Source organism: Sturnira hondurensis, unplaced genomic scaffold (genome assembly GCF_014824575.4).
Source record: "Sturnira hondurensis isolate 20B ecotype Veracruz unplaced genomic scaffold, ASM1482457v3 Scaffold0002640, whole genome shotgun sequence".
NCBI classification, from domain to species: Eukaryota; Metazoa; Chordata; class Mammalia; order Chiroptera; family Phyllostomidae; genus Sturnira; species Sturnira hondurensis.
Window position 1 is genome coordinate 3,051,408 of NW_028075271.1, and position 13,751 is coordinate 3,065,158.

General features: G+C 39.2%; 1 protein-coding gene across 2 annotated transcripts in view; it reads left to right on the plus strand.

Annotated features, from left to right (window-relative positions):
• TTC3 (tetratricopeptide repeat domain 3) overlaps positions 1–13,751 on the plus strand; it is a 112,842-nt gene that overhangs the window by 4,325 nt on the left and 94,766 nt on the right. The window contains exons 2-9 of one of the 2 annotated variants that reach the window (XM_037040623.1): positions 217–324; positions 6,280–6,433; positions 7,003–7,045; positions 7,348–7,498; positions 7,948–8,035; positions 8,643–8,696; positions 9,784–9,904; positions 12,394–12,479. In XM_037040623.1, the coding sequence (XP_036896518.1) occupies positions 6,290–6,433; positions 7,003–7,045; positions 7,348–7,498; positions 7,948–8,035; positions 8,643–8,696; positions 9,784–9,904; positions 12,394–12,479 (687 nt within the window). In that variant the 5' untranslated portion in view covers positions 217–324; positions 6,280–6,289. The remainder of the gene's footprint in view (positions 1–216; positions 325–6,279; positions 6,434–7,002; positions 7,046–7,347; positions 7,499–7,947; positions 8,036–8,642; positions 8,697–9,783; positions 9,905–12,393; positions 12,480–13,751) is intronic. The other variant, XM_037040624.1, reaches the window with a different exon arrangement.

A 13,751-nucleotide genomic window follows, 5' to 3' on the forward strand; every position in this document is an offset into this window, starting at 1 on the left:
TCAGTGATCTGCTGACCCACCTCTTTGACATGGTCTCTCTACGCATGGCTTTGTTTCTGGCTCACCTTTCCGTGCCACTTGTCCCTTTGTCCCTGTTGACACCACTGCCATAATTATTACTGCTACAGCTACTAGACATCCTGCTATCTGGGGGTGGGGGGGTGGGGCGGTGGATTTGAGTCTCAGCTGTTCTTGGATCTTTGTTCTTGTTTTAAGAATCAGCTTGTCACGAGACATGAAAAACTATGAGAATTGGAATTGATTGAATCAATCTGGGGAGAATTGAAATCTTTAAAATTTTGAACCTTCCTGTTTGAGAACGTGGTATGTATTTATTTCTACTTATTTAGGTTTTTAATGTCTTTATTTAATAGAGTGTTGTAATTTTCTCCATATACAGCTAACACTTTAAATGTGCATACTAATGTTTCTAGTAGTTTTGTTGCTATTATAAATGGTGTTTTTTTAAGATTCTGTTTTCTATCGTTAGTAACTAGAAATTTAATGGATTTTTAAATATCGATCTTTAACCATTCATTTGATAAAGTCTTATTATTTCTAATTTTTTTCCTGTAATTCCTTTGGGTTTCTATGTCTATAATTATATTATTTACAAATAGTGACACCTTTGGTTCTTTAAATTTTCCCTTTAATTTTTTTCCTTGTCTTAATATTCTGGCACACTTTCAGAGCTATGTTCAGTCGAAGCGATTATGGTTGTTCACTAGAGGTGATTATAGTGGACATACATTTCTTGTGCCTAATTTCAAAGGGAATGCTTCTCCATTAAAATGAATATTTGTTACAAGTTCTTGTGCATACTCTATTAAGTTAGGGAGAGTGTAATTTTGTCATATGGTTTCTTGCATCTGTTAAGAATATCTTGAGTTTTTTTCTCCTTTAATCTGTTAAGTGTGATAGAAATCAATTAACACATTTTAATTTCTTAATTCTTACATTCTTCCCTAGATAAACACACATTGATCTTGCTGAATTGTCTTTTTGTGAACTGCTGGATTGAGGTTGCTGATATTTTACCGAGGATTTTTGTGTTTGTTTGTGAATGAAATCACCTGTCAGTTTTCCTTATGGGCTGTCGTGTCTGGTGTTGGCATTAAGGGAGCACGTGCCTCACGCCCGTTAGAGAGCAGGTCCCCCTTTTCTGTTTCCTGGGCCGGTTTGAATCAGAGTGGCTGGTTTCTTGGAAGTCTGGTGGAATTTACCTGTGAGCGCTGATATTTTCTTTGCGGAAGGATTGTAAATTGTTTTTTGTTTTTTTTCCCAATTTTTTTATTTAATTATTTTTCAAGTACAGTTTTCTGCAGGATTGTAAATTGTTAATAATTTATTAGAAATTAGCAGTTGAATAGTAATAGGACTTATGATTTTCTGGTTTTTTTTAGATTTTATTTATTTATCTTAAGAGGGGAAGGGAAGGAGAGAGGGAGAGAAACATTAATGTGTGGTTGCCTCTCATGAGTCCCCTGCTGGGAACAGGCCTGCAACCCAGGCATGTGCCCTGACTGGGAATCGAACTGGGATCGTGTGGTGCACTCAATCCACTGAGCTACGCCAGCCAGGGCTTTTTTACTGATTTCTTAATTGTTGTAAGAGAATGTAGTGTGTATTTTGTCTGTAAAAATTTTTTTCTTTTACTTTTAATTGTTGTTCAAGTACAGTTTTCTGCCTTTTGTGTAAAAATTTCTTTGTTTGCCTTGCTCTGAGGTCTTGCACATAGTGAATGTAACTGTTTTGTGTGTGCTTCTGAAGAGATGTGGTCTCTAACCGTGCCATGTCCAGCAGGTCAAGCTTGTAAATTGTGTTGCTCGGGCTGTCTTTATTACTTTCTGTTTGTTTGACCTGTGATTAACTGAGAGAAACATGTTGCAGTACCCTATTATTACCATCTAAAAGCCTTCCAGTAGTTCTAACACATTTTTCTTTTTACATCTTTTGAGGCAATTTGATTAGATACACACAAGCCTATTATTTTCTTAGTGGATTGAACTTTCTCTATTATGTTGTGAGCCTTTCCACGCCTAATTTTGATTTTTGTCCTTGGCATCTGTTTTGTCTAATTCGCCTTTCTTTTGGTGATAATTTGCAAGGAATAGCCTTTTCCTTCATTTTGCTGTCACTTAAAAAATATCTTTGTGTTAGATGTCTCTTACAAAGAACGTGTTACTGGATTTTTCTTTTAATTGACTCAGACAATTTATGCCTTTTAATTGTTTTTATGTTTCAATCCTCATTGGAGGATGTGTTCTATGGATTTGAGAGAGAGGAAGGGGGAGAGTGAGAGGGACAGAAAGAGGCAGGAGAAACATTGGTGCTCCCTGTAGGCAGAGGCGCCCTGCCCTGACTGGGTATTGAACCCGCAATCTCCTGAACAGGGCTCAAACCCACAACCTTTCCATGTTCAGGGCCAGTGCTCCGACCAGCTGAGCCACCTGGCCAGGGCTATTTGGTATTTTTAAGAAGTCAGTTCAGGTCTCTTGGTGGTCAGTGCAGTTTTTATGTGAAATTACTTTTATTCTTATTCCTGAGACATAATTTTGAGGGCTATGCAATTCTGGGTTGATGGTTTATTTTCTGTCTGCATAGTGAAGATATTCTATATGGGAAGTCTGCTGCCAGTTTTACTACACTTCTTTGAAGATAACATTCTTTTTCTTTTGGCTTCTGTCTTTGATGTTATGACCTTTCACCTGTAGGATAGGTGGTGATTCCTTTTTCTTTATCCTCTTGGATACCCATTGTTTCCTGATTCTGAATTTTTTAAATTTATTTATCTTTAGAGGGGAAGGGAAGGAGAGGGAGAGAAATATCAATGTATGGTTGCCTCTCGTGCATCCCCTGCTGGGAACTGGCCTGCAACCCAGGCATGTGCCCTGACTGGGAATGGAACTGCGATCCTCTGGTTCGCAGGCCCATGCTCAGTCCACTGAGCTACCAGCCTGGGCCTGATTCTGACTTTTATCTTTATTGATAGGTAGAAGATTCTGAGCCCTGTGCTCTTTAAATATTGTCTCTTTTGATTTTACCTATTCTCTCCTTCTGGAAATTTAACTGGATATATAGTGACGTATATGTATTAGACTGTGGGCAGATCACTTTTTATCTTTCATATTTTTATTTCTTCCTCTTTTTACCAGAATTTACAATGCTGGGTAATTATACTATGCACATCTTCTAGCTCTTAAATATGTCCTCAGCTGTGTCTTCAAATATTTTCTCTTTAACCTATCTATTTTTTCTTTTACTTTTAACAACTACATTTTAAATTTCAAAAAGTTCCACTTAGTTCTTTTTTAAGGTATATATACCCAGTCATTTTTTATAGTCTAGTGTTGCTTGTTCAGTTTTTTCAGTGCATTAGTATTCTGTAGACTGCATCTGGTAATCCAATGTCTAACATACTTAGGAGTCTAAATTTATGACTCGTTTTTCTTCTATTGTCTCCCTCGTGGTGGATTAGCATGGCGATCTTTGGTTGTGAGCTCCTTTCTGATCTTTCTCTGGCAACCCTGAGAGTCTGCTGGGAGACGCATTTCCTCTGATGGGATTTGTATCAGCTCTGGCTGGAGGAGAGGCCTTTTCGTGGGACCACTTTCAGTTCCCTCACTTCGTTTCTGGTCCAGGGCTCAGCATCCCGATCCAACTACAGCTCTTGGCATTACTCTGTGCAGCTCTTGACTCCAGGTCTAGTTCTGGCAAGAGGTTTGCTGCTTTTGTGGGGAAAGGGTGGTTTTGACTGTTCCCTATTTCTTTGAACTCTGCAAAATTTAAAAAAAATTTAAATCTAGAACCCACTTTTTTTGCACTGGTAGAGTCCCCCCATTAGTTCATCATAACTGATAGGATTAGAAGTCATTTACTTTAATATTTAATTTTATTAGTATATTTTAGTTTGTATTAGAAAAAAATTCTGTCCTACCAGACCTAAGATTCCTTGGTGATATCAAATTTTCTCTTAGAACAAGTTTACATCTAAGTTAAAAGTCGAGTGATTCCTAAGAAAAGTATAAATAGTAGTATAGGTGGCAAGTGGATTTGGCAAAGTTTTCTTTGGGAAATGTGAGTACAAAATTTGGGAAACACTGAGCTAGGGAATCAAGGTAGGTAGGGGGCACAGTGTACCCTCTGGACCCAGATGAGGAAACAATGTGAAAACTGCTATCGAAAGATACGGGCAGGGTGTGCTGGGCTTACAGAGATGAGGTTTCTGCAGAAATAAACCTGGTTAGCAGGGAGATCAGGAAATGCGTCCTGGAAGCATACAAAGGGCAGGAGACATTAGGGGGCTGCAAAAATACATGCACTTAACAGTGTATGTATTTCCCATGTTATGGGCCATACTTTGGATGCGAAAAGGGCCTTTTATCTTTTCCAGTCACTCACCTTTGCGGTTACATTCTAAACTCTGGAAATACCGTCCATCTAGAATCGGTCAGGTTAATGCAGACAGTATACGCAACCAGTCTGTTGTAGGTCACTCACCACTGTCTTGGGGGTGGAAACCATGTTGTAGGGGCATCGAGTGAGGAGCGGGCATTCGGGTGGAGAAGGGGGAAGAAGGTTCTTGCTGAGGTCGCCGGGTCCTGTGGTAGAAGGGGCGGGTGGAGCTCCAGTGACTCTTGGTCGTGGGCAGAGGAGCTCATGAGTTCGATCTGTGGGCAGTGACCTGAGGCACGGCCTTGGGAAGGAAGGGCCGAGGAGAGGTGAGCGGTGACGTTCATTTTAGTTGAGGAGGAAGTTAAACTGCAAAGCGAGGTCCTGAGGGGGTGGCCTGCATGGGCCTCCGCGTGTCTGGGGTGATGGTGGACTTCGGAGGTGAGGGGAACACTGTGAACTAGTTGTCAGCATTCTTTTTTTAACATTGTATTTTATTTTCCATCATCAGTGTTCTTAAACACAACAAGCAAAGGTGGTGAGGTGTCAGTGGGAAGGAGTAGCAGGCATAATGAAACAGTGTTTGCGAGGAGAGGCTATGGAATCAGAGGGCCTGAGTTTGGATCCTTCCTAGCTTGCTGACCTTGAGCAAATTATTTAATTTTACCAAGCATGTTTCTTATCTGCACAGTGGGGGTGATGGTAACTGAACCTGAGAAAACTGGCTGTGAGGATCAAAGTGGTGCATTGTGAAATGCTTGGAACAACATGTAACAAATAGCACAGATAGTTTGCTAGGAAGAGTGTTATCCTTTACTGTTGTAAGGGGTTCGAACAGCAAATTGGATATAATAAGAAGGATTAATGAAAGAAACTGATTCTTTTCCAAAAACTGATAGTGGTTTTGTTTAGGAAAACAGAAAGCTGGTTTGTCCTAACAACAGTGAGATACTAGTGGTGAAGCAAAAAGGTATTTAAAAAATAGTGTTAATGATGGTGATGATGATAATAGGAAAGGAAATCCATTACTTGTGCAAGAGTAATAAAATGCTGCATTTTTCAGGGATGTTTAGGTTGTGTAGCTTTACTTTGATAGCTGTCAATCTCATCGAACTTTCTTTAGGGGAAAATATACCTTAATGTGAAACTCCAGCCCTGAGTCCCCTTTTCCCCCATTGAAATAATTATTTTAAAAATATGGTTGTTGATAACATGAGGGTTTTTGCTCACCTTTGCAAAAGGGGAGGGAAGGGGAGGGAAGGGGAGGGAAGGCCTGGATGCGGTTGTGGGGGACTGAGAGACAGACCCACCCTGTACCGCATTGGCTGTGCCCCTTTGCCCAAGGCAGAAACACACTGAGGGATGGAGGAAATATGAGCAGCTGATAGGAAACTTTTTTTCAGTGGAGTCAGGATTTAGTTCCAGCCAGGAGGTTGAAAGAAGCGTCTACATGTGATGAAGTAAAATGTTTCGTAGGATGCGGTGAAAGCAGACGGCGTACAAGAGGCAGCGTGGAGAGACGTCATGTTCATTCAGCAAACACTTACTGGAGGGTTTATCATGTGCTGGGCACATATGAAGATGAACAAGAAGTCCTCAGTTGTCCTCCATCCAAAGGAGACGTGTAAATGGATACATTCAGAGGAGAGATGGTGACTCTTTGAATTCGAGGAAAAGAAGAAATAGATTAAACTGACATTTGAAGTGAGTCAGGGCTGAAGAACTGCAGAGCGAAAACAAGAACCTTTCAGAGAGTTCGGTGTTCTTACTGGAACCTTGGGGCATAACTTCCAAGTGTTTTTCTAAAATGCTGTAGAAACCAGAAAAACTGCCTCTCATCCCTCTGACGATTTAATATCTGATTCCAGTTTCTGTTGTTCCCTTAAGTCAATGCACCATGGACAACTTTGCCCCTGGGGATTTCATCGGCGAAGATGGCGCCTGGGTAGAAGATGGCTCTTCTGCGGACGATTGTGTCTTTGCTCCTGAATTCATGTCCGATGATTATGTTCGTGTGACTCAACTTTACTGCGGTGCGGTGGTAAGTAGATTAGTTAACATTTTGTTTTTAACATTCTATCTTAACGTATTTTTAAAATTGAGATACAATTGACATATTATATGGTTTCAGGTGTGCAACCTGGCTAGACATGGGTGTGTGTGTGAAATCGCCACACTAAGTCTAGTGAACACCCATCATCACTCAGAGTTACCATTGTTTTTGTCCTTGTGATGAGAACTTGAGGTTTACCTCTTAGAGACTTTTGATTCAGAGCTGTTGAGTTTAGGTGCTCCGCGAGGTTTACTGGGAGGTGGACGTGCTTTTAAAGAGGTGATTTTGGAAGGGAAAGGAAAGCAGCGTGTCAGCAAGTGCGGGGAGGGGAGGGCTGACCCCAGGGTGTCTCTGCCTGAGGTGAGGACCACTCCCGGGAGCTCGGGGCAGGAGGCCGGGAGACTCAGCGGTTGGAGATGCTGTATTTAAAGTGTATGAATAAATGGGCACTGACATTTTTCGTGTAGTGCCAATAATTCTTACATGAAAAATCAAGAACTGTACTTTTGTGTCTTACCAGATATAACTCAAAAGATTTCTTTCTTTTTTGTTTTTAGGGTAGGCAGTATAAAGATTATGCCAAAAGTGAGAGAAACGTAGGTGAGTGTGCTGGCATTTTAACTGTAGTTTGTTGAAAGACTCTCAGAGGAAGTCGACCCTTTCACATCAGCGTAACAGACTTAATGCAGCTCTTACTATTGTTTCCATTAGAAATCAGAACCTTTCTTTGTTCAAATAGAGTTTTAGCTGACATTGAATATTCTTAACATCTAACAGGTTAAAATATTTTATCCATTCATTTTTCACCTTTCCGTAACTATTTTAGCTTTTCCCCTATTAACACTATTGATTCATTCCAAAATGAGGCACAAAATATTAATCAGAAATTGTTTTAAATTAAGAATTAGACATCTGCAGGATGTGGTGCAGTAAACCGGTTCCTGTCCTGTACGATTACTGTGACACCATTAAAATACACGTCTTCTGGCCACTGCTGTTTCAGAATCAGCACACTTCCGTCATATCACGGCTGTACCCCTGTGTGGAGACAAGGTACGTTACCACGTTACTCACTTTGTAGGAACAGTGGTGAGCGTGGCGCCCAGCACTGCGGGATGGAAGGACCGCGGAAGGCTGTGTCTCATCTGGCACACTACTCAGTTTGACTGGCGTCTGATAGAGTGGGAAAGGTTATTATACTTGGAATTTGGGTATGAATGAATAATCGTGATAACACTATATATAAGGAAGAAAATTCTGAAGAGCATTAGATGGTAAATTTGAAACTGAGTAAGGGAAAATTAATAGGCATGTATATAAGTATCAGCATTCTATGCAAGAGGAAAAGGCATAGTACTTTATCCACTTAATAAACAACTTTTATTGTTACCTGGGATGAAGAAACAGAGAACTTAGAGGTGTAACATGCAGTTAAATGTAAAGTTTAATGAATTTTTAGGTATGAGTACCTAATCTTTTAAAAAAGTAAATTTGTCTTTAAGCAATTTTCGTGCTTCTGAGATCAGTTTGAAGCAATTACAACATCTTGAGTTGATGGAAGATATTGTGGATTTGGCGAAGAAAGTTGTGGTAAGTAGTAGAATGTGGCTTTTTCCTCCTCTATTTAAAGAATGTAAGTATTTATATGGTGTCAGGCCCATGTCACTAATTTACAGTGATTAACAGGTTTTAGTTTTGATTAACCTATGGTTATTCTGCTGTTCATGAGTTTGTGTGACGAATTTGAGGGGTCAGGTAGACATTTCTTCATTGAGAACCATTTGATAATTTTTCTTACTTCAGTTGATTATGGAGCCAAGAGTTTTTCTTGGTATTACTGTGATTGTGAACTTAAAATTTAGAAGGGGTGGTTAATGTTTATTTCCTGCTGGTAATCCTTTGCAGTAACTTGTATCAGCCAGTGTAGTTTTATTTAAAAATCTCGGTGTAACTAACTTTAAAGTTCATACATCTAGAAGTTACACTAAATAATTTTATCATTGGAACTCAATGTAAGACCATTTTTGAATTTTTGCTTTTTGGGTCCTTCAGAGGTAAATTAAGCATGATATGGTGTGTGAGAAGTGGTTACTATGTATATATGCATTCCTAACATGTAGTATTTTGTTGTGTATTGGGAAATTCACGTATAATGGACTGAATAGGGAAAAAATGTGTTTTGTCCTTCTTTTTACAGAATGACTCATTCTTTATTGGAGGCTTACTGAGAATTGGCTATAAAATAGAAAACGTAAGTGTTACACCCAGGAATCCAGCGTAGTCTCTGTCAGTAAATGGCAGTTGCCTCGCTGCTCCTTGCCATGTCTGGGTCCACAGAGTCAGTTTTTTTAAAGATTTTAGAAATATATTTATCTTTAAAGCGAGGGTGAGAAACATTGATGTGCGAGACATACAGTGACTGGCTGCCTCTCACATGCTCCCAACTGGGGACCTGGCCTGCAACCCTGGCATGTGCCCTGACTGGGAATCGAACCGGTGACGGACTGGTACTCAATCCACTGAGCCACACTACTCAGGGCTCAGTGTTTTATGTGTAGCACCTAGTATAATTCTGAGCCTCTTTTACATGTTGATTCTTTTTTTCTCTTTTAGGTTATTTAGAACCTGACAAGTTCTTGCAAATGAACTTATTAAGTCCCCAATATGAACATGTTTTGCTGTATAATTACTAGAAAACCTTCATACAGTGATAAACCAATTTTTAATGCTGTCAGTAACATAAACATCTGTGTATTCCCCTTAAGCCTGGCATCAGCGTCAGTAACCCCACTATTTAATTTCTGAAGTCATTTCAGACACTGAAAGCATAAATGGTGTTCTGTGACGATCTTGCACTGGGTGCTCATTGGCACAGGCACATGTTTGTCTCCTGCTCTTCTATTTGCCAGACCCTTTAAACACAGAATTCCCAGGGGAACCTGAATGTATACCTTTAACCTTGAGGTTGGGATGCAAGTCCTAGTTTAGGTGAGACCCGAGACCCCGCGTGTATCTTGTCTCACTGCCTTCTTCTGCGACCCAGGGCCTCTCCTGGCTGGGCGTGAGGCCTTGAATGGCCAGGTCTGGAGCCCTTGCAGAGCGACTGGAGCTCTGAGGGTGGCCCAGGGCTGCCTGCTGTGTAATGTGCACGAGCCCAGGGCATCTGTGAACTTGTAGGTTGGTGTCCAGCCATTCTGGGTTCTGTGTGAGAGGAATGAAAAGTGAGGTTCCAAGTTTTCTCTTAAGACCGAAATATTATATAAGATACATTTATAATGCCACATGTGAATTTACAGTTAATACCAAAGTCACATTCTCTGTCCCTGTTTTTGAAACAGAAAATGTTGGCAATGGAAGACGCTTTGAACTGGGTGAAATACATAGGTGATGTAACAATTCTACACAAATTAGGAGCAGTTGACAATTGTTGGCCTATGTTAAGTATTTTCTTTACTGAATGTAAGTATAAATGCTTTAAGTTGTTACTTGACACAGTTTTTAAATATATTATTTGGGGAAATGGAATGTGTAGTTGTGATTTATTACTTATCTTAGGATTTTAAAAAATGTTCTTCTCTAAGTAAGAGAAAAGCCTACATAAGAGAACTTTAGCTTTGTAGTTACTTTTATTCTGTATTCCCTATCTTAATGATTTCTCTGACATTATGTCGGAGCGACTTTGCCCTCAGCCCCCCCGTCCGCCATGGATGAAAGTAGACACTACCAAGACATCTTCTACTTGGGGAGGAGAGGTGGCCAGTTTCTCAGGGGAAAAAGGCCAGGAGCCCCTTCCTCCAGGATCTTTTATTGGGTTGTAATACACAGGAATACAGGACGGCAAGGATCAAACAGTAGATAACATTTCAAAAAAACTTGAGGGCTTAGTCTGAGTCAGAGTCTGTCAGTTTGCAGAAACTTTGGGAGACATACTCATTTCCTGCTTGGACCCTTAACATATGAACGAAAGCTCTCCTAGCAAAGCGGGTTTCACAGGATTTTTAGGGATTCTTTCTTATGCCAGATTTATCCCCAGATTCCCCTCTAGCAAGGCAAGGAGCTGCACCCCTCCCCAACAGGTTTTCAGGCTTAAGTGGCTTCAGTGGATTAGAGCCAGGAAGCGCTTCCCCCAGAGGATGTGGGGACTTGGGCTATGTCACATAGCCTGGGGGCAAGGGTCCATTGCTCCCTCTTTGTCACAGCCCCGAGTCCTTCCATGATGGGCTCCCAAGTGATCATGTCTGTCTTAGGTTGCCCCTCCCTGTGAGGAGTCTTACTCGTCATCAACATCGACCATGCTTTTGGGGGCAGGGGAGGAAATAGAGGCAGCGTTTGCTACCAGAGACAAGCTTTGTCTCCTGTGGCTCGCATTCGGAGGTCACTCACTCATCCTTAGCCATGGGGGTAATTACAGTTCCTGAAACCAGGCAGAGTGGTTCCTAACACATTATATATTTTAACATTTTACCTAATAGATATCAGAGTTATTATATATAATACCCAAAGAAAGGGACCACAACTGGGGCCTCATGTATTCTCACTGGCAAGAGAAATAAGTAATGTAGCAAAGATTATAATTTTCACTTCCCTGATGAATCTTATATATTCATATATATGATGAATATATGAATATATGGTGTTATTCTTATATATGATGAAACTCTTATATATATATTTCACTTTGTGGAATACTTTTCCCTAAAGTGTTTGAGTGTTAGTAGTGTTTTTATAATATAGTTGTAAGAATCTTGAAAGAGGGAATCTTTGGTTCTTTAGTAGATGTTGGTAAGAAATTATCCTTTCCAGTGAGAAGGCAAATTTTATACCATTGATCTAATTGTTAGAGAGAAATTATAATTGAAATTATAATTGAACCCATTCTGATGGGTTTTCCAGACACTGGGCTGTGTTAAGATGGGTCTCCCTAGTCTAGAAAGCTTTACTGTAATTACAGGCTGGATTTAGTGGTAGAAGTAGAGGTATCATGTATTAGGCACCCATGTGGGCTCGCCTTTGACTCCTTGCTGTTCCCTCTTCTTTGTAATCTCCCTGCGAGATAGCGGTGGTCATCCCTATTTTAGAGATGAACAAACTAGTAAGACTTTGAGAGGTGACGTGATGTTTCCGCAGTCCAGTAGGTAGGAGAAGCCAGGTGAGAAGTCACCTCTCTTTGATATTAGAGCCCAGATTTTCATCCTGTAATCTTACTCTATCCTTTAGTGTTGTTTTACTTCCCACATGCTTCCTTGAGTCCTAAATTTTAGATGAATGTGTTTGTCTAGAGGTGTAACTACATTTTTGTTGTGATAAAATTATTATTATTATTTACCACTTTAGAAAAATCTATTATATTGTATAGAACAGGTTAAAATACAGTAAATGAGGTCTGGTAAACTTTGGTTATTGTTTCAGCATTTTAATTAGTTTCTGAAGTTTATATAAGAATAGCTTTTCAAATAAAGACTCATTTTAACATTCATGAGAGTCAAATGTTGAATTAAGACATTTAACTTCTTCATTTGTTATATTAAATACTTCTTAGAAAGTTGTTTTATAGGATGTTTTTTCAGAATTTTATTGAATATTGTGCCAGGTAAACCATAGGTGTTCAAATATATTTGTCGAATTGACTTGAGTAATTATGGAGCCCATTGGGAGTATGTTATGATAGAGCATTGCTATAACTCTGATTAGAACTAATGCAATAATAAACAAGTGTTTTTTTAATGCTTGAAATAACTCATTAGATCCATAGCAAGCAATGAATCTAATGTTATCAGTTGTTTATTTTCAAATATATTATTTGATACATGTAAAAAGAAGACAAGAAACATGTTACTTAGAAAGTATAAAAAAATAATGAACTTTATGAACTCACCTGAGAATTAGAACATTAACAATACTGTTTTTTAAAAAGCAAATGTTCTCTCTCTCCTAAAAATAAAATTTAGACAAGTATCACATAACTAAAATTGTGACAGAAAACTGCAATATTCTTGAAGAATTTAAAAGGCAAAATTGTACAGAGTGTTTAGAGGTAAGAATAAATATTTACTTGTAAGTATATTTTAAGATTTACTTGTTAGAACTTTTATTGAGATTCAGAAAGTTCAATACTACTGCTATCTGACAATGTATAAGGAACTACTGTAAAATTCAGTAACATGCTTAAGGGAAATTTTATTAAGTTTTGAATAGAATATTTACTTTTTTGGAGGAGGAAAACAACATCTTGATCAGAATTTTCTGATGTTACAGACTTTAAAAGAGTTAATTGTGCTCTGGCTGGTGTGGCTCAGTGGATTGAGCACAGACTGCAAACCAAAGGGTTACCAGTTCGATTCCCAGTCAGGGCATATGCCTGAGTTGCAAGCCAGGTCCCCAGTAGGGGGCGTGTAAGAGGCAACCATACTTTGATGTTTCTTTCCCTCTCTCCCTCCCTTTCCCTCTCTCTAAAAATAAAAAAAATTAAAAAGTTAATAAAAAATTGAAATTGTATTTTTTAGCCCTGGCTGGCGTAGCTCAGTGGATTGAGTGTGGGCCTGCGAACCACACGATCGTGGTTCGATTCCCGGTTGGGGCACATGCCTGGGTTGCAGGCCAGTTCCCAGCGGGGGACTCACAAGAGGCAACCACACATTGATGCTTCTCTCCTTCTCTTCCCCTATAAAAGATGAATAAATAAAATCTTTAAAACAAAATTGAAATTGTATTTTTTAAATTAAAAGGTATGTGATTAGTTGAGTAAATATGATTTCTTTGGTAACAGCTTTATTGAGATGTAATTCACATGCCATACAGTTGACTCATTTGGACTAATTTAACTAAAATTTTAAAATAGGATTTAAGAAAGTAATGCTCTTGAATTCTCTAAAGCCATTGATGTGATCCAATTTATTTTAACTTGTTTATTTTGAATATTTGAGTGTTTGAAATGAAGTTTTAGTGGTATCTGGAGGATCTTTGATTTTCTTTTGATTTCTTGCTTACTTGGTTGCCTCTTTATTTTGGCAGTGAATAATCAACATTGCCTAATTGTGTAATTGTTCTATACATTGTTTTATAAGCACTCAGGTTTATTGAACAGTACCACATTTTCTAACCTAAAATTAAAGTTTTACTTTGTATCTGTGTTTTCCTCTCCATACGGCAGGCTTACTAAGGTTTATAGAAAGTGGGCCTGCCAGGCAGTGTGCAGAGGGGAGTCAGATGGTAGCGATCACTTATAACGTGATGGCTTTGTTTTCTCTTTACTATTCCTGTAACAGAGCTAGCATTGAGTCACTAAGTGCAGGTTCCTTTAACTGTA